Here is a 26,891-nt window from a genome sequence, read left to right as displayed (position 1 = left end):
TCATGAATCACTTGACAGATGGACTTCTACAAGCACATCCCTTTGGGGAAAGTAAATTTTAAGTGATAATAGGAACATGAGACATGTCATCCTGGATCAGAGCAAAGGTCTATCTAGTCCATACCCCAGATCCATCAGTAGCCAAGAGCAGTATATTAGATTTTAACAGCAATAACTTTGATCTTTCAGTGAGTATTAAGTTGGTGACTAAGCAGAAAATCAAAAGAGATGCCAAGAGCAGAACATTCCAAAAGTCAGGAGAAAGAGCAGGTGAGGCCATTCCTGGCTGTGTCTCACAGGGAGCAGCCCAGGCTGGCTGGGCACAGCACAGCACAATGTGTGTGGTGTCCCAATGGCATCCACTCCTTTTGTTCTCCTGCCCAGCCAGGGACAGTGGCTTGAGGAACCGGGCAGTTGTTCTGCCAAATGGATGTGTGTAATTAAACAGGAATGAAACATGGAGGAAAAAGAAATGGCTGGAGGGGGAACAATGCAGGAGGGCAGGGCAGGGGCAGTTTGATGCTGGCTTGGGGAGGAGTTCTACCAAAAGGGATGGTTTGGGTTTAGGAACTTTAACTTGACCACAGTACCAATATTGGCAATCCCTAAAACCTGTTCTCTCATTTCCAGAGTCAGAGCTCCACTTGTTCCAGTGAGATTGGAGTTTAAAGGTCTCAAGATTCAGCTCATCTTTAATTGCTGCTGTCTCAATTAAACTGCATCTGTGATAATAACAGCCCCCCTGGAGTCCCAACAGGAACTTAAACACACTGTGAGTAAATGAAATAATTGTGTAAATTAGAAAGTTTATATCTACTGCTTATTGCATTAAAAACTATATATAGAGCACATACTTTTTATAAACTTTCTACATTAGGAAATCTTATAAAAAAGGTGTTTAGCCTGCCAGAAATCTGCAAGGATCAGTGGTAATTTGTTGATCAGCATAAGGTTCATTAAATCTATGCACTTCATTATCTGATTAATTCAAAGGCAGGTTTGTAATCAGTGATGAAATGTTTAAGATTCTACAGCTCTGGCCTCCACAACCTCCTGCAGCTCATTAGAAAAGCTAATCAGATAGAATTTTCCACCATGCTGTTTATTGTAGCCCTAATGGAAGACAATCACTTTAAAATTACACACTTAGCAGGTAATTTCTAAAAGCCATAAGCCATAGAAGCTCTGTTCTCCCTGGGCTCTTTGTCTTTCTTTACTAGGGTAAGGTAAGCAATGGAGAATTCTGTTAGAATTTGGAGAGCTATTTTGTAATATAGGATACAATGTTAATGCTGCTGAAAAATTATTTTTGTCTTTACCATGTTTCTTGTCACCTGGGAGCCCTTTCAGAGATTGTGTTTGACGAGTTTGATTTAAAACTTAGATGGTTTCCTACTTTGTGATTTGATTATTTGAAGCATTAAGAGCTTTCTTCATGTTCTCTTACTTTGAGATGAATAGCATTCATTAAAAAAAAAAGATCTTGGGGTTTCACAGATCAGTTATAGACACTGTTGTGCTAGAGCTTTCTGAAGTCACTGATATGAGCTGAAGGAAAATTATGTCAATGTTTAGTGATGAAGAACTAGAAATTAAGGTGACTTAAAATGTAAAGTAGTCTTAGATTTTTAATAATGGAATCTCTGGGAACCATGAGGAGACAGCAGAAGTTGACAGTTATCTTGCTCTGGCAATACTTCTGCCACTCCTCTGTTTCTCTGAAGGGGAACTGGGGAATGCAGGAGCAGTAAACACCTGAGAAACACTGCTATTCTACCTGTTATGGAAACAATCCTTTAGGTAAAGCAAGTGAAGAGTCATGGACTGGGAGCCAGATGCAAGGCGGCAGAACAATTCCTCTGACTCCATGCTTCCTTATTCATGTGGACAGAAGTCCACTTGTGGTCTGACTGTCATATGTATTACTCCCTTATTTTAACACATGAAAGGATGGGCTCCCTGGGACTGGACAGACATCCATGGAGATGGGGCTGGAGGCATTTGCCCCCTTGCATGGAGCCAGAACTGAACCCCTTACAGAGTGGAGGATTCCATTTTGACTGGGGACATGCTTTGGGGACATGCTTTTGGTCATGTGGGGGAGATAAGTCTCATGAGGATTTATTTTCTTCAGTGATTTATTGTAAGAAGATCCAATCTAAACTTTCCTTGCCAAGCCATGTTCATCATATCTCTACCTACAGGCAATAAGGAGTAAAGGCATATCCACTGAACACCATGAAGAAGACAAATAACTAATACAAATTCATTCTTCTGCCAACCAGCATGCTCTAAATTTGAAGGGCTGGATCCTACTTTGTGGATCTATCTTCTTGTCACAGTCTATGAATAAGCAGCAAGTTGCTGATGCCAGCTCTGAGTCCTCCTTCTGCATGGATGTGACAGCTTAACAGTTGTGCTTGGGTCACAGAAATGAAATGTGCTGTGCAGGAAAGGTCAGGGGTAAAAGTCGTAGCAAAGTGTATCCTCTTCAGTGGATGGCACTCCTGCTGCTTCTTGGTTAGAGCAACATTTGGGGGTTTGAAATACTGAAATTATAAAACTAGGCTTGGGTTTATGTTATGTTATTCCACAGGGTCTGCTCCATCAAACTGAGCTAAGAGTAGAGTGAAGGGCACCCATCAGTGTGTCCAGCCTGTGTCAGCTTTGCTGTAAAAGAGCATTTCTGGCAGTGGGGCAAGCAGGAGTGTGTGGGCTCCAGTTCCTGGGATTACCTGGGGACCACCCTGTGGGTTGTCCTGTGTGTGTCTGGCAGAGGCACTCAGCCTGGTCATTTTGCAGACCTGTCTTCTCAAGGGGCTGGACATGTTTCCCCTGGTAGCAAGGGAAAGTATCAAAGTATCCTAGGGACTGGAAACTCTCTACAGTATATATGCTGTAACAAGAGCTGCAGTGTATCACACTGATGAAGAGCAAGTGTTTTGCTTTAAAAGTTCCTTTCTAAAATCCCCTGAAGGCGACACTGGGGCCGTGGAGGAGAGAAGGGACATTTGGGGGATGCGGGGGGCTCGTTCCCCGGGCTCTGCTGCCACCTAATGGTGTCCCCACAGCCCGAGTCAGCCTTGGAAACCTGCCTGGCTCTGCGACCAACTGTTCCCTTTTCCCCTCTTTATTTGATAGACAGGGGCTTAGGGACAGTCTGACACATCCAGCAGTAAGGAACAAAGGTTTCTGTAGTAAGGTGAAGTTCCCTGTATTCTGTACCTCGCTGTAAAACCACCTAAGGCTCACAAATTGAAAAGATTTTAAAAGCACCTTCTAAATTACTGACAGAGCTTTAGGTATTTGTCCAGGCAGGCCAGAAGCCAGAGCAGGTCCTGGCAGTGTGAATGTGCAGGATGGCACTGGCACACAAGTGTCCCCATCTCTGTGAGGGACAGATTGGCTTCTCCACACAAATCAGTAGAACCCACACTAGACCTTGTCACTTTACATCTGCAGAATCCCCCTCTCATCAAAGGGATTCATTCATGAGTTAACTGTGAAACTAAACACAGTGCAAGGGAAAGATCACTCTCTCAAGGTTTTACAAGTTTATCCTTCACTAAATAATGGGTTTAAAAGCAAATGCTGAAAAGCTACAAGAAATACGTTGCTTTAAGTAAGCCTGTGTCACAAGAAAGCCACCTCCAACATCCATGTTTGCAAAAACCAAACACAAAACACATTTGTATCTCCAAACAAATATTGAGATAGATACAAAAACCAACAATGCTTTAAAAACCAGTAAACCTTCCACTGGTCTAAACAAATAATCATATTAAATAATTTTATTTAAATATAAATATTTGAATGTTCACTTATTTTAAAATATTCCACATATACTTTAGCTGTGAGCCACCCTTTATACCATTCTGGCATTGTTACCAGCTGGTACACAAAATGTTCACTGATGATGGGTGGATGGAGTAACAAATCCCTTTGGTGCTGAGTTTTGCTCCTGCTGCTCTTGGTTAATGTGTCATTTCACATCTTGAGGTCACAATTCCACTTCTGCTCTTTGCTGAGGGCTGGGTTGCAAGCTTTGGAACACAGACCAGTGGATCTCTGCCTCATGGCATGTACCTTTCATTAGGGTACACAGCATGTAAGTCACTGCTGCTTGGTACCCAAGTGACCTCTGTTGAAACAGGATGATACTCTGAAGTGTTAAACATTTTGTAGATATTTGGAAGTCTCTCCCTGCTAGGATGGTGTGTTGCTTCTAATAGGAATTTCCATTTTATGTTACACTTAGAAGTAGAATTTGGTAGGTCTGACTTTTCAAAATCCAAGTCTTCAATCACTGCTTGAGTCTCTGAGCTGACTGGTTATAGAAACCACATTTAATATCTACACAGCCAGCACAAGTGGAGGCTCCCAGCCAACAGCAATACTTCTTCCAAATTGTTTGACTAGAGAGAGATTTCTTGGATAAGGTACTGACACATGATTAAGGGGAATCTTTGTATCTTCTGGTCTATCAGCCAACACAATGACACAGATTTCTTTGTCAAGACCATCCCTTTTTTCCTCCATTGCTCATGCTTCTGCTGCAAAATCTCACTTCCTGATCTACATTCTGCAAGTGCCCACTTAGCTATGGAGGCTCAGTGCTCACCATGCCATCATTTGAAACTTCTATGACATTAGAGGGGGCCTGTTCTCTTCTGCCATCTGTCACCTCTCCCTCAAATCAACCATCTTCATCCAAGTCTCAAAAACTGCAAGCCACTTTTCCAGTTATTAGAAGAAGCTCTACTTCAGGGTGCTCCTTAGAAGGGTCACAGTCATGTTGAGCTAAGAATGCTCCAAATTTTGCAGCCTATTGTCTTGGAGACTCTAGGGTTAAGGAACACTTGTCTGTTACTGACTCCTGTGTCTCAGTGGCCTCATCTGAAAGAAGCAGAGACCTAACTGCCTTGGAAGTGCTCTGTGTCACTACCTGTCTGTCTCTCCCAGTTGCTGGGCAGTAGAAGCAGTTCAGTGTCTTTGTGCTGCTTTGCCTCCTCTCACTTCCAGAGAGCTTCCTGCCCTCCAAGGCAGTTCTTATTTTGAAGAACCCTCCATAGTCCCTCCAGGCCCTCTAGGTCCCTCTGAAGGTGATTGTCACCAAGTATCACAGCTGCTCAGGTCTTTTTCACTGTGATATTCAGAGTTTCTAGCACCATGGGACCCTGTCTCTGATTCAGGCTGATAGAAGCTAATGAAGCATGAATAGAAAGGAGCATAAAGTTCATGGCATTATTGTTGTAATACTTTGTAAATTCCCCTCTCCATCTCTAGACCACTTTTCAACATCAAAGGGGACTTAATGCATTTAGTTTTTTATTAAGAAATACTGCATTCAAGGGGAAAGGCATCTGTATAGGACAGAATCACTTTAATAACATTCATGACACACAAAATGCAGGAGGAAGACAATGAGTTTATAATTTTATAATGGATACTTACTAGACAGAACAAATGTCAGATGGCAATCATCATGCATAATTAATTGGTTTAAAATTCTTGTCCTTAGAGATCTAAGAAACTGAAGAGACAAGAAAACTACACAAAAACATTAAATTGTTGGCCAGGAGTAAAGGATGGAGGATTGTCAACAGAATAATAAACTATATCTTCTTTTTTTTATTTTAACCATTTTAGATTTAACAATTCCAACGGGGAGGCATATAATTATTTAAGGCAGTAATTATTTTTTAATCTTATCTTTTTACCTTCATCTTTGCACCTAGAGATTAATTTTGCCCTTGTGGATTACAGGTCTCTTTGATATATTTTCAAGGTATTGGAATCCATTTGAGATATGATTTCTGTCTATATTCTGGAAACCATCATATCCAAGAAAATCCTGAATGTCTGAAGTGTCCAGTTGGACCAGAACAGATCCCTCTCCCACCTCTCTTTCACTGTCCATGGCAGGGGAGGATGGTTTATTTAGGGACCGTCATGCAAGCCAGCAGTCTGTCACCTCACACTTCTGGGTATCCATAATTATGACCAGGCATCAATTGGAGATGTTAGATTATTATTTCATGCCTATTCTCTTTTTTAATCCATGTATAGACCTGTTACCCAATTTTTTTTATGAACCTGCTGACTGTTGCCTTTACTACAGTCTGTGGTAGGGAGTTCCAAGCATTAATTAGCTGCTGTGGAAAAAGGCCCTGTCTTGGGCAGTTTGTAATTCCTGATCAGTATCTGTGTGTGTACCTTTGTTCCAGTCTGACAAATAAGAGCTTCAGCCCCTGCCTTTATGATTTCATGAGCCTTGGTCATACTTTCTCAGCCTCCTCCCCTGCAGGTGGAAGAGCCTCAACCACTTTAATCTCTCTTAGTACATCATAGTTGCACCCTCTTGATCACCACCTCTGCCCTTCTCTTTACCTTCTCTGGTTCTCTTGTGTTGTGGTGTAGTGATGTCTCCCTCTCATAAGCACAATGTAGGGGTATCAAGGTTTTATACAGCAGCCAAATTATTCTTATTCTTTCCTCTTCCCTTCAGTTTTCATGAGGTTTTTTGTTTTCTTTCAGATGGCCATTTCATAACACTAAAGTAGCCAGGAGAATTTTTTCTAATATTTTCAATGGTTAGGCTCTTGGGGCTCACTTGTTCACCAAAGTCTGTTTGTACAATTTCTTCTTTAGAAGTGGAACAGTTATGTTGCTTTAAAAGTGGAAATGTTATAGAAAGTTATCTTTGGCAGAGGGCAGGCATAAGTATAGTGTCCAATCTTTTGAAGATATTACAGGATAAACACTAAAACCTGCATTCTGGACACTCTTAAGTGTCAACTAAAATAATGGATACAATCTAGAAACCACACCAAAAGGCAAGTTTAAAAATGCAGAGCCATCTTCCAAGCTATGTAACAAATGGCCTGGATTTTGTCACTGACAGAAGAGTACGATGGAATTCTTTTTGAAAAGAAATTCCTGCTGCTTCTCCAGGATTGGACAACAGCCTGTCCTGACTTAGTAACTGGCACCCAGGTAAGATCCAGCACTGGGAGTGTGCCTGCAGTCCTTGGGCATCCACAAGATGCACATGAGTGTTGGCACCATCAGATCTGCTCTGGATCCAGCCTGGCCCGGGCACTGGAAGGATCCAGGGTACTGGCAGCAGTGAGATATGCCCAGTTCTGTGTAAACTTCTCAAACACTGCTGTAATAAATGATTTCAACATGAAGTGTCAATTTGTGAGGACAGCTACACTCAACACCAATTTCTCAAGAGCTGCCTGGGCTGTTGTTACAATGTGGGCGGTATTTTTGTCTTGTTAAAGGAAATTGGGATTATCTTACAATGATCCCAACTACTCCTGACACTCTCTTACAAGCTGTAAATTCATGGATTAAAACTACAGATAGTAATTTTAGAATTCCCTGTGGTGCTTCTAGTACTTTCTGGTGTTTGATGGCTCTGTGTCTCAATGTAGGAATAGATGAGGGATGGAATAATTGTGTTTTGGGGGAAAAAAATCTTTAGAGAATATGTGAAGACATATGGTAGTCTTGGAAAATTGTGCAGTCAAATAAAGATGAGCTGAAGATATAAATAGAGTTTTGGCAAATCAAGAAATCAAGATAGTATCTGAAGCAGCTTTTTTTTTCATATTTGTAGACATCTGGATAATCAGTTGTAAGAACTCTTCTTCCAAGTTACCATGGTATCAGATTTAGGTATTTCTACATTTCACAATCATAGAATCTGAACTAGCTCTTTTACGAGGTGTCAGCATTTTTAAATCTTCATCCACCATCCCACTTCAGCAGCACATCAAGAATCCTCAAACAGTCTCTGCAGCTTCTGGTTTCTCACAGCCTGTGCCTGCCTGGCACGTGTGTAACTTCTGCACCCAGACAGCACAGGCTTGCTTTGCATCTCTCCACTACTTCCCCACGAGGGTCTGCCTCTTTCAGCTTCCTCTGACTCCATTTTCCTGGAGTAAAATGAATGCAAAAATCTTTACATATCTAATAGAATGAAGTTATCATGATCATCAAATATATTTAATAACTATTTACAAACTATTTCATCATATGCATATGAAGTAGGTGAGGATTATTTCATTAAAAATGTTGATTGAGTTTTGTAGCAATAAACACTATATTAATGTAAATATTGATTAGCAAATATCTTATTCAAGGACTAATTTTAAGACTATAATCCTGTGCTTCATAATTTAAAACTTCTGTTGCATTTTTACAAGTTTTTGAAACCCTGTTGTAATAACCACAACATTTCCTTTTTCTGGTTGTATGAGTCTGTAAAGTTTATTTTAGAGCTTAGAACTTTGTTGGTGACTTTTTCTGTACAACAAGTGTTAGATCAAGTGAGGACATGAACTGACCCAAGGGTGGGGGAAAGGGGAATTGAGGCCACACACCAGCAGTCCTGGAGTAATTCCTGAGTACACTGGGTCCATGGAGAAGGTTTTAGGGAGCAGGTCGGGTACCTGAACACAGATATGTGGTGGCATTTTAGGTGTGAAGTAACATGTAAGAAGTAACTTATGTCCCATGCCCATGTAGTAACTTGTATCTGCCAGCCCTGTGTTTTGGATCCCTGAGGATACCTGCACTGATGCTGGATCCTGTGGATCAGAGCTGGGGAGCAGCTACAATAAGAGCTCTACTAAAGGGCTAAAAAGCCTGACTGGTACTGAGAGTGGATTTTCTCCTCTTCCACAGCACTTTTCTCTCGGAAATCACGGCGCTGGAAGCGGGGGGCGAGGCTGGACTGGGCTGCTCAAGGCCAGGAAAGGACGAGGGTGGTTTCATCACACACCGGCGGGGCTGAGGGTGGTTCTGTGCTCAGAGGCCTCTTCTGAAATCGCCCTTCCCTCTCCCTTCAGATATTTGAAGAAACCAAGAAATGAAGTTTATGAAGGGCTCTGAAGAGGACATGGGCTAGTTTGAGAAAGCCTGTGACTACAGGTGGTTGTCTCTTCCCCGCCGAGGAAGATGGTACCGAATATTGGAGGTGTACAGAAAACAGAAAAACGCACAACAACACTTAAATCAGTGATTGGTGACTGAAAAGGCACCACCGAGACCTCAGGGCGGCTGGGGCCGAGCCGAGCCGAGCCGAGCCGAGCCGAGCCGAGCCGAGCCGAGCCGAGCCGAGCCGAGCCGAGCCGAGCCGAGCCGAGCCGAGCCGAGCCGAGCCGAGCCGAGCCGAGCGCACGCCCCGCCCCACCCGCGCACCGCCCCAGGAAGCGCAGGGTTTAGCGGCCGGCCCGCGCCGCGATGCATTGTGGGGCGCAGCAGCAGAGCCAAGATGGCGGCCAGCAGGAGGCTGATGAAGGTAACAGCGCCGGGCAGGGCCGCCGGGCGGGCGGCCCCGGCTCCCGCGGCTGCCCCTCCGCCCCGGCCCCCTCCAGCAGCGCGGGGCCGCCTCCCCCGCCGCGCCCCAGCGGGGTGGCCTCCTCCGGGCCCCTCGGCGGCGCCCCGCGCCCGAGCGGCCGGAGCGGGAGCAGCCGGCACTTGGGCCGCGGCCGTGAGGGGCCGCGCCGCCCCCCCGCCGCCGCCGCCCCGCGCTCCCGCTGCGCCCCGCGGGCCCGGTGCCGCCCGGGGCTGGGCGGGGGCGCTGGGCGGGCGCCGTGGGCCTCCCCGACCCCCTCGCTCGGGGGGCTCCAGGGTGACTAAGCAAAGAGGAAGGGACGGGGGAAGGAAACGCCGCTGCCCGGGGCCGGGGCATCACCGGGGCGGCGGGAGGGCTCGGCGGGGAAGCGCCCTCTCCTCCCTCTCTCCCTGCGGGGGGAGGTTCGCCGCTCGCCCGCGCTCTCCCCCGTGAGAAACCGTCCCCAGACGCCCGGGGATGAAATAATTTCGTTTTCGTTGTTTCGGAGCGTAATCTCTTCCTTGTATGAGTAAGAGGTTTATCACACAGAAACATGGACCTGGGTTCAGAAGTTTCTTCATTCGCTGCGGACGTGGTAATGTTTTTGTCTTCACTCTTATTTGTTCTGAACCGTGGATGATACTTGGAAATAGAAACTCGGCCCCAGTAGGGCTTTAACCAAGAGCACGTATAGTTTAGGTTAAATACCACTCGGGATTATGTTTCGTGTTAATTTGAGGAGGAAGGTACTTCTTAGAAGTAAAATGGTAACTATTGCCCCCAAAGCACACAAATTTATTTTGTGTGCTGTATATAACTGCCAATTAACATGACAAACTGTAAGCGGTGAGGTTTGCCTAGGACACACGTACATAGTGGCATAAAATGTATTCATCTGTAAAACGCTGTGACAGAACCCAAATTTGCATGCAAAGTGCCTGTGGGGAAATCAATGAATTTTACAGACCAGTCCTGGGAAATGGAGGGAAAAGACCGTGTAACTGTTGAGCAATGTTTCAGCCTTATTAAAAAACCTGTCCCTGGGGTGGGGTGCAGAGTAACCCTGCACTGGGGTTTGGCAGATACTTGGGTGATTCTGTTAAACTTAATCCTTTAATACCAGTTTTACAACTGGTTTCAAGGACGTGGACCCCCAGTAGGGCTGGGATTTCACCAGGACATGTTCATGGCACGTCCTGTAGTTACATGTCCTTAATGTGCACATACATAAATAACCATTGTAACTTGGGTGTTTTGGAAGAAGCCAAAAGCTCAGCAGTGCTTTTATAAGACTTGTTTTGTTGGTTTAAATATTCTGTGGAGCATTTAAAAATTAAATAGCAGATAGTGTGCAGTGTCATATATATTAAAAATCAGTAGGCATAAACTTTTAATTGTCCTTAAGGATCCTGGTGAGATGGAATTCATTTTTTATTTCATTTCTGATAGCTCTATATTTTCTCAGGGCTTTAGTATCATTAACACCGTGTCTGTTGCTTTATACTCAAATAAGTTTTCCCTTCATTTCAGATGTAAACTTAAATGACTGTTTACTGTTTTTGTAAGGCAGCTTTTCTGCCTGTTCTGGAAAAATACATTAATTGTTCAAACATATATCAATCACTACTACTCTGGTAGGAATAATAATATATTTTCCCTTTTGTTTTTTTAATTTAAAATAGAAAATCAAAAGCTGAAAAGCAAGAAAATTTGTTCTTAATATTTTCAGTGCTTCTTGCTTTTTAGCCCCCCTCCTCATTTCTGCTATACTTCTGAAACATTAGTTAGTACTCCAGTCTTTCACTAAAATATACTAAAAAGGAGTGATAATGTGACCTTATTTTCTAGAAAATGAGTGTGGCAGTTGTTTCTCTGAGGGAGTGGTGTGGGAATGAAGGAGACATTGATAACTTGCCTCTTACATTTTCACTTTTGTTTTTGTTGCCTAATATGTGTGGGTTGTTCATGTTGTGTGTGGGTTTTACACAGTTCAAGAGCTGTGGGATGCTCTGTCCCACAGCTTGCAGAGGCTGTTAAATCAGCTGCTCCCTTCCTGCTTTGGGCAGTCAAGGCAGCCCAAAAGGCTCTGGTTTTGCCATTCATCACAAAGTGGAGCTCTCATAGGGATGATGTCATCGGGATTGCTGCAGCATGATGTGGAGGTCCAGACTCACATGTGTATCAGCCCAATATCACTGTTTAAGTCCCAGATTCACAGGCCCACTTTGATTTAAAGTCTTTCACTGTTGAAGTTTTGCAATTGGGAAGAGTCTTTGGGGTGTCTTTGTCAGGGTCTTGGAATGATGAGTGATTATAACTAAAGGAAATAGGGTTTTTCACTGTGTCAGTCAATTACCTTTAAAATAATTTTGGGTAAGCATTAACTGTCTTTTTTTTGAGCTAAATAATCAAGTTTCTCTCTGATAAATGAGACTAAGCCTTAAACCTTTTATAGTTATGTAAAATTAAGCAATTCCTGTTTCCTTAAGGTCTTGCCAACATTTTGAAGTACTGCATTTTTTCTGGACTCAACTCATGCATCATAGTTATTCATATTAATCACCATGGCTCAAAGAGACTGGATGCAGTACATCCATAATAACTCACTGTCTGCCTGTAGAAAACTAGGAATCATGTCCACTGTCCAGGTGGGAATGGATGCCCTTTTCCAGCTGGGGAAGCCTTTGCATCTTCAGTTGACAAACCTCTGTGTGAAACAAACATTACAAATCTTGTTATTGTGCTTGCACTGTTCAATTTTAAACATTAATTCAAGTTATAAAGACAACAAGATTGGCTTGTTATCTGAGGGTGTGTTTGAACAAATTGCCTTCTCCAGGCCAAAGACCTTTTTATGGCCTTTTTGCTGCCCAGCTTTATCCCATCAAACAGTGCCATCTAACTGAAGTCTTCTCCCCTGATTCACAGCAGCTCCATGAAGGTGTGCCCTTCCCAGGAGCATACTTAGCTTAGCAAAAACGTGGAATAAACAGGGCTAATGACTCATATTCCAGTGACATCTGAGGTGGAGGTTTCATCTGTGAGCCACCATGGCACCTCTTCAAAGAGCCCCAGTTGTTGAATGCTGACTCCTTGTGAAATGTGAATGGTGGAAATGAAGCAGTCTTTGTTGAGGATGTGGTGTTGTGGACAGTCAGGGTTAGAACAGACACTTATGGAGTGATTATATTTAGGAGAGGATCTAAGGCTTCTCTCTGAAGGGGCACTGGGCTTCATGGCCCTTTCTCATAGAAAGGAAATGTTTCCAGCCTGTATGATGGGGAACACAGACCTCCCAGAGATGTGCCAGAGACTTGAAGGAAAGGTTTTGCACAGCTGCTAATGTAAAATCAGCCATTCTCCATGCTGGATCAGATGTGCAGTGCTGTGTGCAGGTGCACAGGGAAGGCTGTTCTGGTGCTGGACACTCACACTACGTGCAGGGGTAGCAGTGTGTGGTGCTGAGCTGCACCTCCCACGGGTGTCTGGGTGCTCCTGGAGAAGGCTGTGCTGCCCCATCTGTGAGCTGGGCCCTTCCATGGAGACTGCCTGGGATGGAGCTCAGCTGTCTGTAAGATCAATGCTTTGGCTTCCTGGTTTTCAGATGTTTAAAAGTATCTTTAGCAATAGAAATTGAAAACAGATTTAAAGAGTAAATAACACTTCACATAGGAAGTGAGATATGTAGACAATTATTTTAATTTTATTGTTTTTACTCTGCTTCCATAGTTGCATAGTCAAACATTTATGCAACTGTTGAACTCCATGATAAAACATAAACATGGGGCCACACCCAGGTAGGTGGCCTGAAATCTCCAGGATGCTGTGGTCCTGTAAACACTGTAGTGCTCCCAAATAAAGGGGTTTTAAACAACTCTGATACTTCAAAAATAATTCTAAATTGATCCAAACTTCAGTTCTTAGTAAAAAGGGAAATATGGTTTAGAGAAACATGATTGTCCTCAGGCAGAAGTGAGAATATTTATGCTTTTTCCCTTTTTGAAACTGAGAATTGACAAAAGGATTCATCAAATGAAAATACTTGGCCAACAAGTAGAATTGCTCAGTCAATAAGACGTGAGTATACAGGGTTGTAATGTTGCAGAGGAAACTTACTACTGATTCTTAAAATAACTAAATTCTATTTCTGCCTTTGGTTGGATTTGTGATGGATTTTTTGGTGTGGTGTAATCAGATTTTGAGGTGTTTTATTAGGACTTCTCTGTACTGTAAATCCAGAAAGTGAAACTGGCCTGTTCCCAGTCAGTGTTTTGGAGCCTGTCTGGCTTAAAGGCTTTTTTTAGTGAATGTAATCATAAACAGATAAATATAAGTTGTGATAATGGTTTAGAGTTAGTTCAGGAAACTTCTGGTTTTATTTGTGTATTTAATAGCATTCTGGGCTTGGTGCAGAACTTAGTAAAGTCAGTATGAGCTCCTACACTTATTCCCATATTCTGGGATTGCACTCTTACAGGTATTTGCCTTCGCTGCATTTTCCTGTCTGACTGGGGTTTTTAGAAAAGTCCCAGAACTTGAAAGATGCAGAGACAAAACAGTTACAGGTTTTTTAAAAGACTTAGCTACATTTTAAGCTAATGCTGCTTTTCTTTCCACCCACAAATGATTACACAGTATTGAAAATTACCATTTTAAACCTTTAATGGTTATATGTGAGAACCAGTATGTACTTTTGTGACTACCTTCAGCATTATGTGCTTGAAGATCAGACCACGTCTGATACAGTGTTTTTTCCTTTCCATGCATTTTGTGTAACACTTTGCCTGAGCATTTCCAAATTGCAAACATCTCTCAAGAGAGCCCCATGAACTAAGACGTTTCAGTCTTTCAAGTGCATAAACCAATGCAGCAAGGTCACGAGCAAGGTTGATAAAGGAGTGGGGAATGAAGATGGATTGAAATTCTTAACTGCAGTCATCTAACCTTTAGTTACGCTCGTCCTGTGCTCCTTTAATTATGTTACTTGACAAAATTAAGGGGTGGAGGAAAAGAAAAGGAATTAATCTATTTACTGTCTGCCTAGACTCGTAAGTATTACTTTGAAATAAATATCTGGACTGTATCCTTTTACCTCATAAAGTGTTTTTTGTCCCTTTGGAGTTGCTCAAGCCCATGTTAAACGTATTGTTAGCTTTTAATCTGTGTTGCTTGAAAGTATTTAGTAGCTCATTCACTTTTTTAACAGTACTTTTATACTGCAGTTGTGTCTGCCTCCCTAAACCTGAGGCAGTTAGATCTTTATTATGGGTTTTGGCACTTGCCAGAAGAAAAAAACCAAAACAACCTCCCCTCACACCCTTAAATTGTGAATGGTGAAGCTCTGACCACTCCTGAAAGCACGGCTTGTGTGGGGACAGTCGTGGGGGAAAAGCTGTTTGTAAAGAACTCCACCACGGAGTTGATTCATTTGGAGTGACATACAAGTGTGAAACACTCCTAGGATAAGAAAAGTAATTCCTAGGAGGAATTGCAGCGTGTCTAAGCCCGTAGTTGAGGTGCGTGCCCTGCTAAGGTGGCTGGATTGTCCCTGACCTCTGCAGTCCTGAGGTGCCGCGTTTATCCCTGGCTGTCCCTGGCACAGCTGTCAGGAGAAGGGCACAGTACAGGCCTCACACGCTCAGTCATTTACCACGGCTTTGATTTTGGAAGTGGTTTCCTGCACAGGCCTCACATGTCAGTTTGAAGAAGAAGATGGCCTGAATAATTTTAGTCTAGTTCTTCAGTGTCTCTGTACTGTTTAATTCTGTCTCTGATATGGTGGACTTGAGAAAAAGTGGGAAACAATTTGGATATTTATTTTAACTTTTCATTGATGGCATACAAAGTTTTACGATTTTGTAATGATCTCTGCATGGAATTATTGCATTCCTTAATTCAGCATCCAATTTTTTAACCTGAATCTAACTATAAAATGTAGGTGTTTAATTTTCCAGCAATGGGAAGCTACGCTTTTCTAATTTATTGTATTAGCTTAATAACGTACCTGAATTATAGAGTCACAGTCCTTCCTTTTTTTACATCTGGACAATTGTTCTCTGGGCCAGCATCAGTACAGTGCTATTGTCTGAGCCTGGGACAAAGCTCCTGCATGGCAACTGCAGTCCCACTGGCCATAATGGGGGAGATTTCTGTCATATGCATAATGTTTTTACTATAGTAACTAGAAAATAGTCTAAACCCATTTTCCTTGCCCTGTTTCAGAGTGAAGGCACTTGTGAACAATGCACGTTAATTCATGCTTAAATGCCTACTGCTTAATTACCTTATTTTGTTCCTAGTGTTAGATATATTACATTTAGCATGGAATGGAATTTATTCCTTTTACATGCTGTGGAGTGGTGGTTTGCCAGGGCTTCAGAGTTCTGTGTGTGCTGGGAGTGAGCAGCAAAACTCAGCTCAGAGCAAGTTCCTGTGCTGACCCTGTCAGGGCAGAGCCAGCCCAGGACCTGCCCAACTCTCCCTGAGCTGCTGCTTTGTGCAGGAGCACTCCAAGTAAGGCACTGTGGGGATTTGCAGATTTGCACCTCTTAGAGCTGCGGGCATAAAGGTTATTTTCTTTTTAATATTTTGGTTTGCTCTCCATCCCTATAAATATGCTTCATGGGATTATTGGGGGGGGTATGTTTTCCTGCTTTAAGGAAATAGGATAATCCTCTTAGCTCTTTAAAAAAAAACACCCAAACTGTCTGTGACATTGCATAAATTGAGCAGCAGTGGAATTTGGGGATTAATCCATGGGTCTAGACTAAGTAGTCAGTGTTAGTGTCATGAAGATAGTGTTAGGCATCAATTCAGTATCCAAGACTCCAAGGTTAAACTTTTGTGTTCAGAGTATGCTCGTGCTTTAGTAGGTGCAGGGTAGGAATAGAAATGTTAATTTTCTGATGTTGGCTCTCATGATTGTTTGACATGCATTTGGAATTCTTATTTTCCCTTTGGGTTTGAGTTTTATCCTGATTCTGAATTTATGGGAGAGGTTACAGCAAGTATTAAATCTGCCAGTCAAGTGCAGGAAGGTTTGATCCAAGACAGACATAGAACTATTTTAGAAAACAAACCATGGATAGTAGAGCACTTGTAGCAGGAAAACTGATCTTTGTTTTTCATTGTGTAGTGCCTTTGCTTGTAATTGGTGGGTTTATCATAATTACATCTAGCCTAATTTTGTAAGATGCCTGCACCCAGTGCAGAGCTGAGTGCTGTCAGAGCACCCCAGTGCTGCTGTATAAGCAACATTTTTCCTAACCTATGCAGCCACCAGGCATGTGCTGCAGTTTTGAAAGCGCTGGGAGGCTTTTATGTCTCGCTGTGGATGACTTTTGAATTAATATTTGGTTAAATTCTCTTTAAAGATAAAATGGCAGTTCTACCACAAAGGACTATAATTCTTGTGGGGGAAATAAAAGTGGAACCTTGAGGTGTTTCTTTTTAGGTCTTTTGAAATACTCTAGGAAACAGTCCCTGCAGTAGGGCTTACACATCATTTTAAATATCAAAATGCTGAAATACTTCGTTTGGTAATACCTGTTTCGCCAGCTGATTGAAAATAGTTTGACTGGTGCAGAAAGATAACCTTGCTCAAGACTGACACAGCCTTAAAGAGAGGAATCCTAATGTACACTGTGAGCTTTGAGGTACTGAACAGAGAGAAAGCTGAATCTTTTCAACTTACTGCTCTAAACAAGGCTTGTTTGGCTTAGATTGATATTTTTCTGGGTTTGGGTCCATTTAAGCTGTTCATGCAGGAATTTGTTCATTTTCAGTTGGAATAATTGGCCTGTTCAGTGGTTTTATCCCTGTTTAAAACTATTATGAAATAGTTCTTCCAAATCACTGTTCTCCTCCATGCAAGTCCTAAGATGCATTTTATTTCTGCCCCTCACAGTATTATCAATAGTCTTTAACTAAAGGCACTGATTTACATTTGAGATGGAAAAGCGTTTTTAAATATAATTATTTAATACTTATGAACCTTATTGTGTCTATAATGATGTTGATGACAAGACATTTTTGTGTTTTCCTTACATATCAGAAATTAAGGGTTTTAGTATCTCATCTCAGAGAATTTTGGTTTTTACAGGTGCAAACTTTTATTTCCTATTTGTGTGGGTTGCTACCACTGAGTAAAGAAACATTGACCTTTAAACATGTTGAAAAGTAAATGTGAGCATTTTGCTTAATACAGTTATTAGCTTACACTTAACACTTTGCTTTGCTTTTCAGGAGCTTGAAGAAATCCGCAAATGTGGAATGAAAAACTTCCGTAATATCCAGGTTGATGAAGCTAATTTATTGACCTGGCAAGGGCTTATTGTTCCTGTGAGTATAGACTACTCCTTATGAGCTTTAAAATAAAATGAGGATCGTTTGTATCTCATAAATCCAGAGCTCAGTAGTGCTGCTGGTGACCATGAAATAATTCATGGTTGTAGACCTGAGCTGATACATGGCTGGAGCTCTGGTGGCACTGGGCTGCTGGGAGAGGTGTTGGAGGGGGGAGGAAGTGAAGTTTGGTTTTACATTAAGCCTAAAGTCAAAATCTACATGATCATAGGAAAAAGAAAGGAAATACTTTTACTCCTTAATATGTGGGTTTGGGTTTTTTTTTTAATTTACTAGGATAAAACTGAGTATTGGGGAAAATTTGATGCAAGGAAAAAGTTTGGATTTTCCAAAGTGAGCTCTTTAAAAGAAAGTAGTATCTTTATTTAGGCATTAGTGCCAAAATAAACCTATTTCACTTGATTTCTTTAAAAGCACTACAGTCTTCTTAGGGAATGTTTAATCAAAGTAGATAACCATTTTAATAGTCAAATAGGGAGGGATTTGTTACTAAGGGGAAAGCAGGAAATGTGTTGTGTTGGTTTCTTGGCTGAAAATCACTTGGATTTTCATCTCTTGTGTTTCCCACTGCTGTGGCCCATGGCAGTGGGAAATGACTAGCTTGGTTGTATGAGCTATTTTTAGTCTGCAGCAATAGGGGATGGGCCATAGGGGCAGCAGTTGTGGTTTTCTGTGGATGCTGCCAAAAAGCCTCCCCAGCCAGTGTAAGTTGTCTTTTAATTATATGAGTAAGACTTTGAGACATCTCTGTAGCAGTGCCTCTGCCTCCTTAGTCACAGGCTGCTCTGGAGCTCACATGGCACAGGCTGAGGTAATGGCTGGGCCTTTACACTTTAAGTGCTGTGGAATGCATTAAGTTTGTTGTTTACTTGTGTGCCTGCAAGTGATTCCTTGGAGTGGCTGACACTACTCCTGCAAACAAAGCAAGCGGATCCGACACTGAAATGTGACAGAGCTGAGGAACAACTTGCTTTAATCAGCCACTTTGTGTAACAGTTTAGTGCTTTGATAGTACTTTGAGGCAGTATAAGGCTGGTAAATATGACTAATAAAACAAAACACAAAAATACTTGTTTATTCCTGTTAAGATTAGGAATGTGTGATATACAGCAGCTATTTTTAACAGTTTCTGCTCAACAGAGGATGAGGGTAGTGTTTGTTATGCAAAGCTTTGCAGCATCACAAGTGTTGAAATGTTGGTGCAGTGAACTGTGCTCCAGACTTGCCTTTTGGTTTGTAATATGTCCTGTTACAGGGGAAATAGCCTCAAATTCACTGCTGGTATAGTTCAGGGAGAATTTTTACTTCCTTTAGTAATTTAAAATGTGTTGTTTGTATTCAAAGAGTAATATACATTTTTATTCTGAGGTTATGCTATAGATTATTTGGTGTTATTGTCTCTTTAGCTATTTCTGGTACCAGAGTTGATGGCACAAAAATGCAATGCATGAGCTCACTGAAGTTAAACTTTTTTCTCTGTTTTTGCTTTGCATGTTGTTTCTGTTTTAGCAAATGTTCTTACTTAGGGTTTAAAGACAGATACTGCAATAACTAACCAGTTACTGATTGTTAAATGCTATAACTGGGCATTTCTTAGTCAGCTGCTTAATGAAGGTGTGAAAAATAATGCTTGTTTTTAATAGTGTTCATACAGAATTACTGGGAAAGATAATGTAAAGGTGAGCTGTAAAGCTTTAAAAGTTCTTGTTTGTAACACTTTGTTCTTCACAACAAATGTTAGTTTTTAAAGGTGTTCACTCAATTGAGAAGCAAATTAAAGATACCCAGTCAATTTCCTTTCCTGTTCCAAATTGTAGAATGAAGTAGTTTGTGTCCTGTGGGTGGCCAAGGTGCACCATTTGTTTGATTTCAACATCAAAACAAGGCTGTGTAGCCCAGGCTCCTTGTTCATTTAGAAGGTACAGTGAAGAAAATGGATGTTTTTAAGGCAGGTCACTTCTCTTGTCAGCTCACTGAACATCCTCACAAATTACAGCTCGTGATGGAGGCAAGAACATTTGAGCTGTGGGGGAAGAGGGCAGCGACTGCCAAAGTTGTCACCACCACCACAAGTTATTAGTTCAGCTCCCAAAGCTTTTAGAATTGCTTGGGTAAAAAATGATTTTAAAGCTGCTGCAGTTGCCTCTCCCCCAGCAGAAACTGTGCTGTATTTCTTACAAACACACAAGCAGATTCTCCACACAGATGAGCCTAAAATTAAATGTTTTCTGTTGACAAATATTTTAATAGAACACTCCCAAGTATTGGTAAATTCTAGAGTGGAATTGATTATAGGGAAGGGTCTGGTTGCTAATGAAGAATGTGTGTGATTATTCTTTACACCAGTTGGAAACTCATCCATTTGATTCGTGTTCCCAGAGTGTTTGGAAAGGCTTCATTTCATAGTTACTGTTTTCAGTGCAGAACAGTATTTTTATAGGCTTTAAATGTAGGAATGGTTTATTTTTGTTCTGCCTCTCTTGTGCAGTATTTGAAGCATCACTATCAATAGCCTAACAGGTTTTTCTAAGAGACATTCTGGGCATTGTTTTTTCTGTTTCAGCATGAAGAACTGCGTTGCTCACTTCACAGTTCTCTCATCCTGCTCCTTCAAAACTGATCTGATAAGAGTGGGTGCTAAAACTGCATACAAATTCAGAATGTTCTCATCAGCAAACACAGTGAATATCTATCTTTAGTACCAATGAATGCTCAGCAGATTTTTGTGTAGTCAGCACAAAAACGTTCTCGAAACATTTAGGGAGATCTGACAAACCAAATTGCTTTGCTGTTCATGCCACCATGTTGTGAGACACAAAATAACTGTTCAGAAACCCATTTCCCTTGTCAGGCTTGCTGTTTGTGTCTTGGAAAGGGTTTACTATGTTTTTTGAAACACAAAGCTGGGAATAAAACTACTTACTAGAGAGGGCCTTGAGTTGGAAGTAAATGGAGCTGGATGCTTTCTTACCCATAGAAATGTCAGCCAGCTGTAGGACAATGGCAGCTTGCTTTTTCCAGGGTGGATGCAAATGTGCAGGTTGTATTGCCTCTCACATAGGTTTTGGTGCTTCCTGACACATAAACCTGGCAGTAATGTTGGTAGAAAATGCCATTCAAAGAGGTCATGCAAGAGATCAAAGGAATCCAAGTCTGTACCGTGCTGCTTTTCACTTGTGTCCATTAGCACATGCCACATTCTTGACATTCTGCCTTCTTGTTGCAGGACAATCCTCCATATGATAAAGGAGCCTTCAGAATTGAAATCAACTTCCCAGCAGAATATCCATTCAAACCTCCTAAGATTACATTTAAAACAAAGATCTATCACCCTAACATTGATGAAAAGGGGCAGGTTTGTCTGCCAGTAATTAGTGCTGAAAACTGGAAGCCAGCAACCAAAACTGACCAAGGTAGGACTCCATGTGGAGAAAGAACTGGGTATTGTGAAATTTTGTATAGTATTTGAACTTCAAGCTAATAATGTTTCACTCATTAGCTTCTCAGTGCTCTGAGGGTATATTCATTGTAAGGTTTGTGTCATGAATCACATATGGTGAGCACAGAGTACAGCTCTTGCGGAATGTCATTTTGTTACTGGAATGGGAGGTACTAGCACTGAAGTGGCATTTCCACCTCCAGGAAACCACAAAACTCTTCATGACTAAGGAGTTCATTAAGGAAGTGTCCTCAGCATACTTTAAGATTTTGCTGGTGGTTTGTGTGGGGGTTATTCTGTGTTTCTTTTTAAACAATGGTGTTCAGTAAATTCCTGGATGTTTGAAAGAAAGGGTCTAAAACCTCAAGGCTTTGTATATTTTATGATCTGTGCAGTTCAGTGATTTGATGTCTTTGAAATATCATGGAAGTAGTAAATAAAATCTGAAAAAATATCACAGATTAACTTGTTCTTAAAAGATCCTTGTTCTCGGGCTTGCTGTGTAGAGTGTCTTTGATAAGAATCTAAATATTGTAAGGAAAAAAGTTCTGTCAGGTTCTGTGGCAGACTTAAGTGTAATATAAGTAGGGTTTTTTCCTGTTGTTGCTTGCATGAGTTGTTGGGGTGAAAATTTTGTGTTGTCTGGCAGGTAATGATTAGTTGGGTATTAAGCTTTTATTATTATACATATAGAAAGCAAACATCCTTGCAAAAAATGCTTATTCTTTAGGAGTGTTAATTCAAATACTTCAGCGACAGTGAAGTGTCTTGTTCTATAGGAGAAAATACTCCTCTCTTCCAGGCTGTCCTTTAAGGTTATTTTCACATGATCTGTGTTCCTGATAGGAAACAGTGCTGTACTTATGGTTTCTTTTTGTGTATCTCTGCATGCTAAAGAAAATGCTTCCAGGTGTGTGATCTTGCCCAAAGACAAAACAGGAAAATTCCTGTCGTTGTTTCAGAAGAGATGAAGCAGCTGAATGTTGGTGAAAACGGAGGTGGCAGCAGAAAGAACCTGTGAAATAGGATGGCCAAGATCTTAGATTTGTTGTAGATTTATCCCTGATTATACAGGACAAAGATCCTCAGCAAAGAGGTGGAAAGAGCACGTGGAAGGTTTCTGTTCTGTTCCACACCTGAGCAGCTCTCGGTGCTCTCAGCCTTTGCTAGTTAACTAAAGGACTTGCATGTCTCTACTCAGCTTGAAAAACAAGCTGTCATTAGCTGGAGCTGCTGAAACAATTGTTTGCATGCAGAGAACAGTCAGTGTCTCCCTGAGAAGTAGCAATTCCCTTTTTATCTGAGAGAGTGAAGAAAAGCTGTGCTAAAATCCTGGGTATCTCTCATGGTCTGCTGTGTTGTGGTTTTTTGTTTGTCTTAACTCTTCCTTCAGTAATTGTTTTAGTGTCAAAAGCTGTTACTATGTGATTGTATGAACCTGTGACAGTGTTACTAAAACCCTGCTTAGAAGTTTATTCCTTTTTCCTCAGATTTCTTCTGCACTGAAATATAACTCTCAGCTTTTCTCAATTAAATAATGTGATGTCATTGGTTATGTTCATGCGGGTGTCAAAAAAGTGAAGAGATTAAGTTCATCATAAGTCATTAACTAACCTTTTGCATACTAAATGTGCATCTTGCTGCTGTACTTTTTGTTAATTTAAACTTAATATTAAAAACAGCTGCTATGGCAGGATAGCTTTCAAACGCTGTGGGTGCTCCTGTTCTGCCAGGCCTGTTTTTTCTGGCTTGTTACTGTTACTAGCAGTGTTATTGAACACACATTTTCTCTGTAGTATTTTTGCATGCTTTGCTCAGTGAGAAGGGATTGCCACTCAGGGTTTCTGCTGGTTTCAGCAATGTGATGGCAGTTGTTGTAAGGCCAGGACTGGTGAGTTATTGTCAAGGAAGCTGGTATGAATTCTGCATTCCTTAGATAGTTCATTGCAGTTTAGACTTGGATTTGTGGTAAGAAATGTTCCTGTTTAGCAGTTTAGAGATAAACATCAGATTTGAGGTTCATGGGTGGAAAAAACTGAGATCAGTGCCCCAAACAGAGCCACTGTGGTGTTCCAGCACCTGTTGGAGTGATCAGCATTGTGTGACCTTGCATTCCTGCCCAGAACACTGGCACCTTTGTGGGGGCTGGGCAGGGGACCCCTGATCCTTGTAGCTTCCAATGGCTGTGAGGGGGTGTGTGAGAAAAGTGTAGCAGCAAATGGCACTGTGGGGTGTGAGGTTCACTGACATGTCAGGTGTGTTTCCATTTCCTGGAGAATGACTTTTCTTCAGAAAGTGACAGGGACATTGGTGACATTGTTCACAGGAGAAGCAAGAACCATGGGGAAATAAAGCTGGGAAAAAAGGGTTTCCAAAAGAGGCTCAGTCACAGCTGTGTCACTGTGACAGGTGTTGGGCAATGCTTCATGGTGCAAATTCCATCTTTGCCCAATCCCTTCAGTGAACCTGTCTGAGAAGTTAGATTTGTTCTCAGCTAGAGGAGAGGATTTTAGATGGGATGCCAGTTACATGGGAAATCATCTGTAGTGCACTTTGGTCTCTATTCATGTTGATTTTGTTTACAAATACAATTTTCTGCTGTTCATTCATGGTCATTGAACTAAATCTTGGCATATCACTGCAGCTTACTCATGCCCTGCACTTGAAAAGGCCGAGATTTATGGGGATGTATTTAAATGCAGTTAAAGCTCTTTTCTTACAGGGGAATTTTGCTTACATTTAGATTTTACAAAATTACCCATCTAAGTCTCTGATGTATTTATACTTCTTTTGACAGTAATCCAGTCCCTCATAGCACTGGTGAATGATCCACAGCCCGAGCACCCCCTCCGGGCTGACCTAGCTGAAGAATACTCTAAGGACCGTAAAAAATTCTGTAAGAACGCTGAAGAGTTTACAAAGAAATATGGTGAGAAGCGACCAGTGGACTAAAATCTGACACAAGTGCTGTCAGCAACTATGATAGAAGATCGGAGCAGTGCATTTGAGACACCCCGTAAAGCAGGACTCTATGGAAAATTGACAAGTGCCACCTTTCGGTGTGAACTTGTGGCTGTTACTAACTTTCTACAGTTTTCTTAATCAAAAGTGGGCTAGGTAACCTGTAAAGAAAGGATTAAAATTTAAGATGTTCTAGTTCTGCTTTCTTTGTTTAAAAATCACTGCTTCAATATACTTTAAAGTATGCTGTTTTCTTTTTCTTGTCAGAATTTATCAAAAATATCTTAGACTTATATTCTGCCCTTAAATTGAAAAGGTTGTGGCTGTCATTTCTTATTTTTCCTTGCAGTTCCCACTATCTTGAGTTCATTCATTGAATTTTAACCCCCCTCCTCAAAGTGATGTCTTAGGAAAAATATCTCAGTTCTGGCAGAAAATCATTGAGTGTTTGGCAGTTTCGTTTACTTTTCTTTCTAAATGTTGCACTGTGCTTTGTGGGACTTGTTGCAAGGTCCCCTGAACTTCAGTTTGTAACATAATAAACAAAATCCAGCCCCACAAAACCAATCAGAAATAATGTCTGGGTCTGATGTAAATCTGGCCAATGTCTATTAAACGGGGAAACTCAAGTTTTTGTGTGCATCATTGAATTAGAATATGGCTTATGTTCTGCTCTTGGGAAACTTTGGAAAAAAAAAATCTGTAGCAAACAAGTAGTGGAATATGATTGCAAACTTCCCTCACTTCTATCTTTAATACTTAGCAGAGTACTGGGAAACGTGCACAGAACAACATTGCAACCAATCCAGGAGAGTTCCAGAAATTGGGGACCAAGAGGTACCAAAGTGGTGACAAACTGTCTTTTTTGAGCTTAAAATCATTATTTTGGAAACATTAATTTTGAATTCAAGAACTAAGTCTGCCAGCACTGTTGTCCTCTCTGAAGGTTTTCCCTCAGAATGCGTCAGGAGTGTCTGTTTGTGGGAGGGCCCTGCTGCGAGGCCAGGCCTGAGCAGCGAGGTGTGACAGGGTGTGCTTGGCTGCTGCTGCTGCGTGTGCAGCACAGGGCAGGGGTTAGGGAGTGCTCAGGGTCAGTCGAGCTTCTGGGGCAGGGCACTCCTGCACGTGCTGAAGGAAAGGGAGCCCTTTCCCTTCAGAGCTGAGCATCCTCTGCCGTGTCTCTGCTGCTTCTGCTGCCTTTCCTCCCCAGCCCAGAGCGTGATCCTGGCTCCACAAACTGCCACACAGTCAACCTGCTGTCTCCCCTTCTGCAGCTGGGCTCTGCTGCTGAGGGAATGGATTATTTCCAGCAGTCCATCAGTATCTGGGAGCACATATCATTCTGATGTGCAGGAAGCTGAGTTTTAAAAACCCTGACACCTAGGTGGTTGCCTGTACTCCTAAATTCAGTTTTAATGCAGCCTCTGCCTTTGCAGCCTTTCTGAACTAGTGTGTCAAGCAGTAGATCTCTCTTGGTTTTAATGTTTTGTGTATTTGCTATTTCCTCATTTGTCCCTCTCCTCTGGCTTTCATTTACAATTTAGTGTAAACAATGACAGCCCAGTACCTCACCTCTGTTGAAAGTAAATTTTTTTATAAGTTAGGGAGCTAAGAAATTTTATGTTTAAGTGTTCTTAGACAGATTCTTTGGCAGGTAAATAAAGTTAAACCACATTCACCTTATTTACGGAAACTTGCATTTCCTAAGTGTTTTCAGGCTTGTGAGAGCACTATTACCAAATTTTCACATCTTTGTGTCTTCATTTGCAGAAAGTTGGTACTGATTTTGTTTCGTTCACGCTCACTCCGATTCATAATAAAATAATGCCAAATTATCTGTCAAACTGAAGTGTGTAACTTCTGCATCACCTGAGTCACTGTACCTTTGATCATGTCTGTTGGCATGGAAATTCACCATTCTCTAAATTTTATTTGAAACAAAACTGTAGCACTAGTTTGCTGCCCTCGTTGCTACTCAATAGTTACTCTGTGGTTGTAAAGCCTCTCAGGTCAAAGACTGCGTCTGCCTGCTGTGCTCGGATGCCGCGGGAAGGGACGGAAGGGCTGAGTGACTGCAGGAGCTCCGGCCAGGCCGCACCAGCCGCTCCCATCCAGCTGCAGAGGTCACACGGACAGACCTCGCTATCAGTTCTCTTGGTGTGTTCTTCATAGTCCAATTGCTAAACTGTGAGACGTGTAAACAAAGTGCTGGCGTGTCTGGGGCAGCCTCTGAACAAAAGGATCCGGCACCTGTGTGGCTGAAGGCTGAGGAGAAGAAATCCAAGTGCGAAGTCCTATGATAACTCAGGAAATCAAGCTCTTGTTCTCTCTGGTTCCCTAAGCCATGCTGAATTCTAAATGTGCAGTTGAACATCCACAATGAAAGCAGCGCACTGGTGAAACTACACCCAGGAGTACTGGTATAGGCTTTCTGCAAGTCCATTCTGCTACCCTAATAAAAATTGCTCTCAAAGGCTTTGTGGCATGGTTTTATTTTCACAGAGGTCTGGGCGTTAGCTGGGAGTGTTAGTAGTGTTTTAGTTTGAACTTGGGTTGTCTTTAAAGCAAGCTTTCACAGAATCACTGAGAAGCTTCCTTTCTATATTTTATGCAATTGAAAGGTTCCCTATTGAGTAATCTTTTAGTAGTTCATTATTCCTTTCTCTAATTAAACCGAAATTTGGGGTTGAATGCTCTTCATTTAAAAATAAGGAATTTACAAAATCCATTTTTCACAGTGCAACACTCAGCTAAAGACTGCCCTCAGGTCTTCAGTGC

General features: G+C 41.8%; 1 protein-coding gene across 1 annotated transcript; it reads left to right on the top strand.

Moving 5' to 3' along the window:
- The first annotated feature begins 9,211 nt into the window (after window positions 1–9,211).
- On the top strand, window positions 9,212–26,586 carry UBE2L3 (ubiquitin conjugating enzyme E2 L3). The gene is made up of 4 exons (XM_033075790.2): window positions 9,212–9,313; window positions 17,594–17,689; window positions 20,940–21,126; window positions 23,950–26,586. The coding sequence occupies exons 1-4, from the start codon at window positions 9,287–9,289 to the stop codon at window positions 24,102–24,104; spliced, it is 465 nt and encodes a 154-aa protein (XP_032931681.1). The 5' UTR covers window positions 9,212–9,286; the 3' UTR covers window positions 24,105–26,586.
- Window positions 26,587–26,891: the final 305 nt, after the last annotated feature.

The sequence above is a fragment of the Catharus ustulatus genome, chromosome 18 (assembly GCF_009819885.2).
Source record: "Catharus ustulatus isolate bCatUst1 chromosome 18, bCatUst1.pri.v2, whole genome shotgun sequence".
Taxonomy (NCBI): Eukaryota; Metazoa; Chordata; class Aves; order Passeriformes; family Turdidae; genus Catharus; species Catharus ustulatus.
Note: the sequence above shows the minus strand (reverse complement) of the source record. Positions and strands in the feature narration are given on the sequence as shown.

Bases quoted from the DNA above. Each gene is read 5' to 3' on its own strand.
- UBE2L3 (XM_033075790.2), top strand. From the start codon at position 9,287: ATGGCGGCCAGCAGGAGGCTGATGAAG. The intron at 9,314-17,593 runs GTAACAGCGCCG...TTTGCTTTTCAG, and splicing joins CCAGCAGGAGGCTGATGAAG to GAGCTTGAAGAAATCCGCAA. The intron at 21,127-23,949 runs GTAGGACTCCAT...TTCTTTTGACAG, and splicing joins AGCAACCAAAACTGACCAAG to TAATCCAGTCCCTCATAGCA.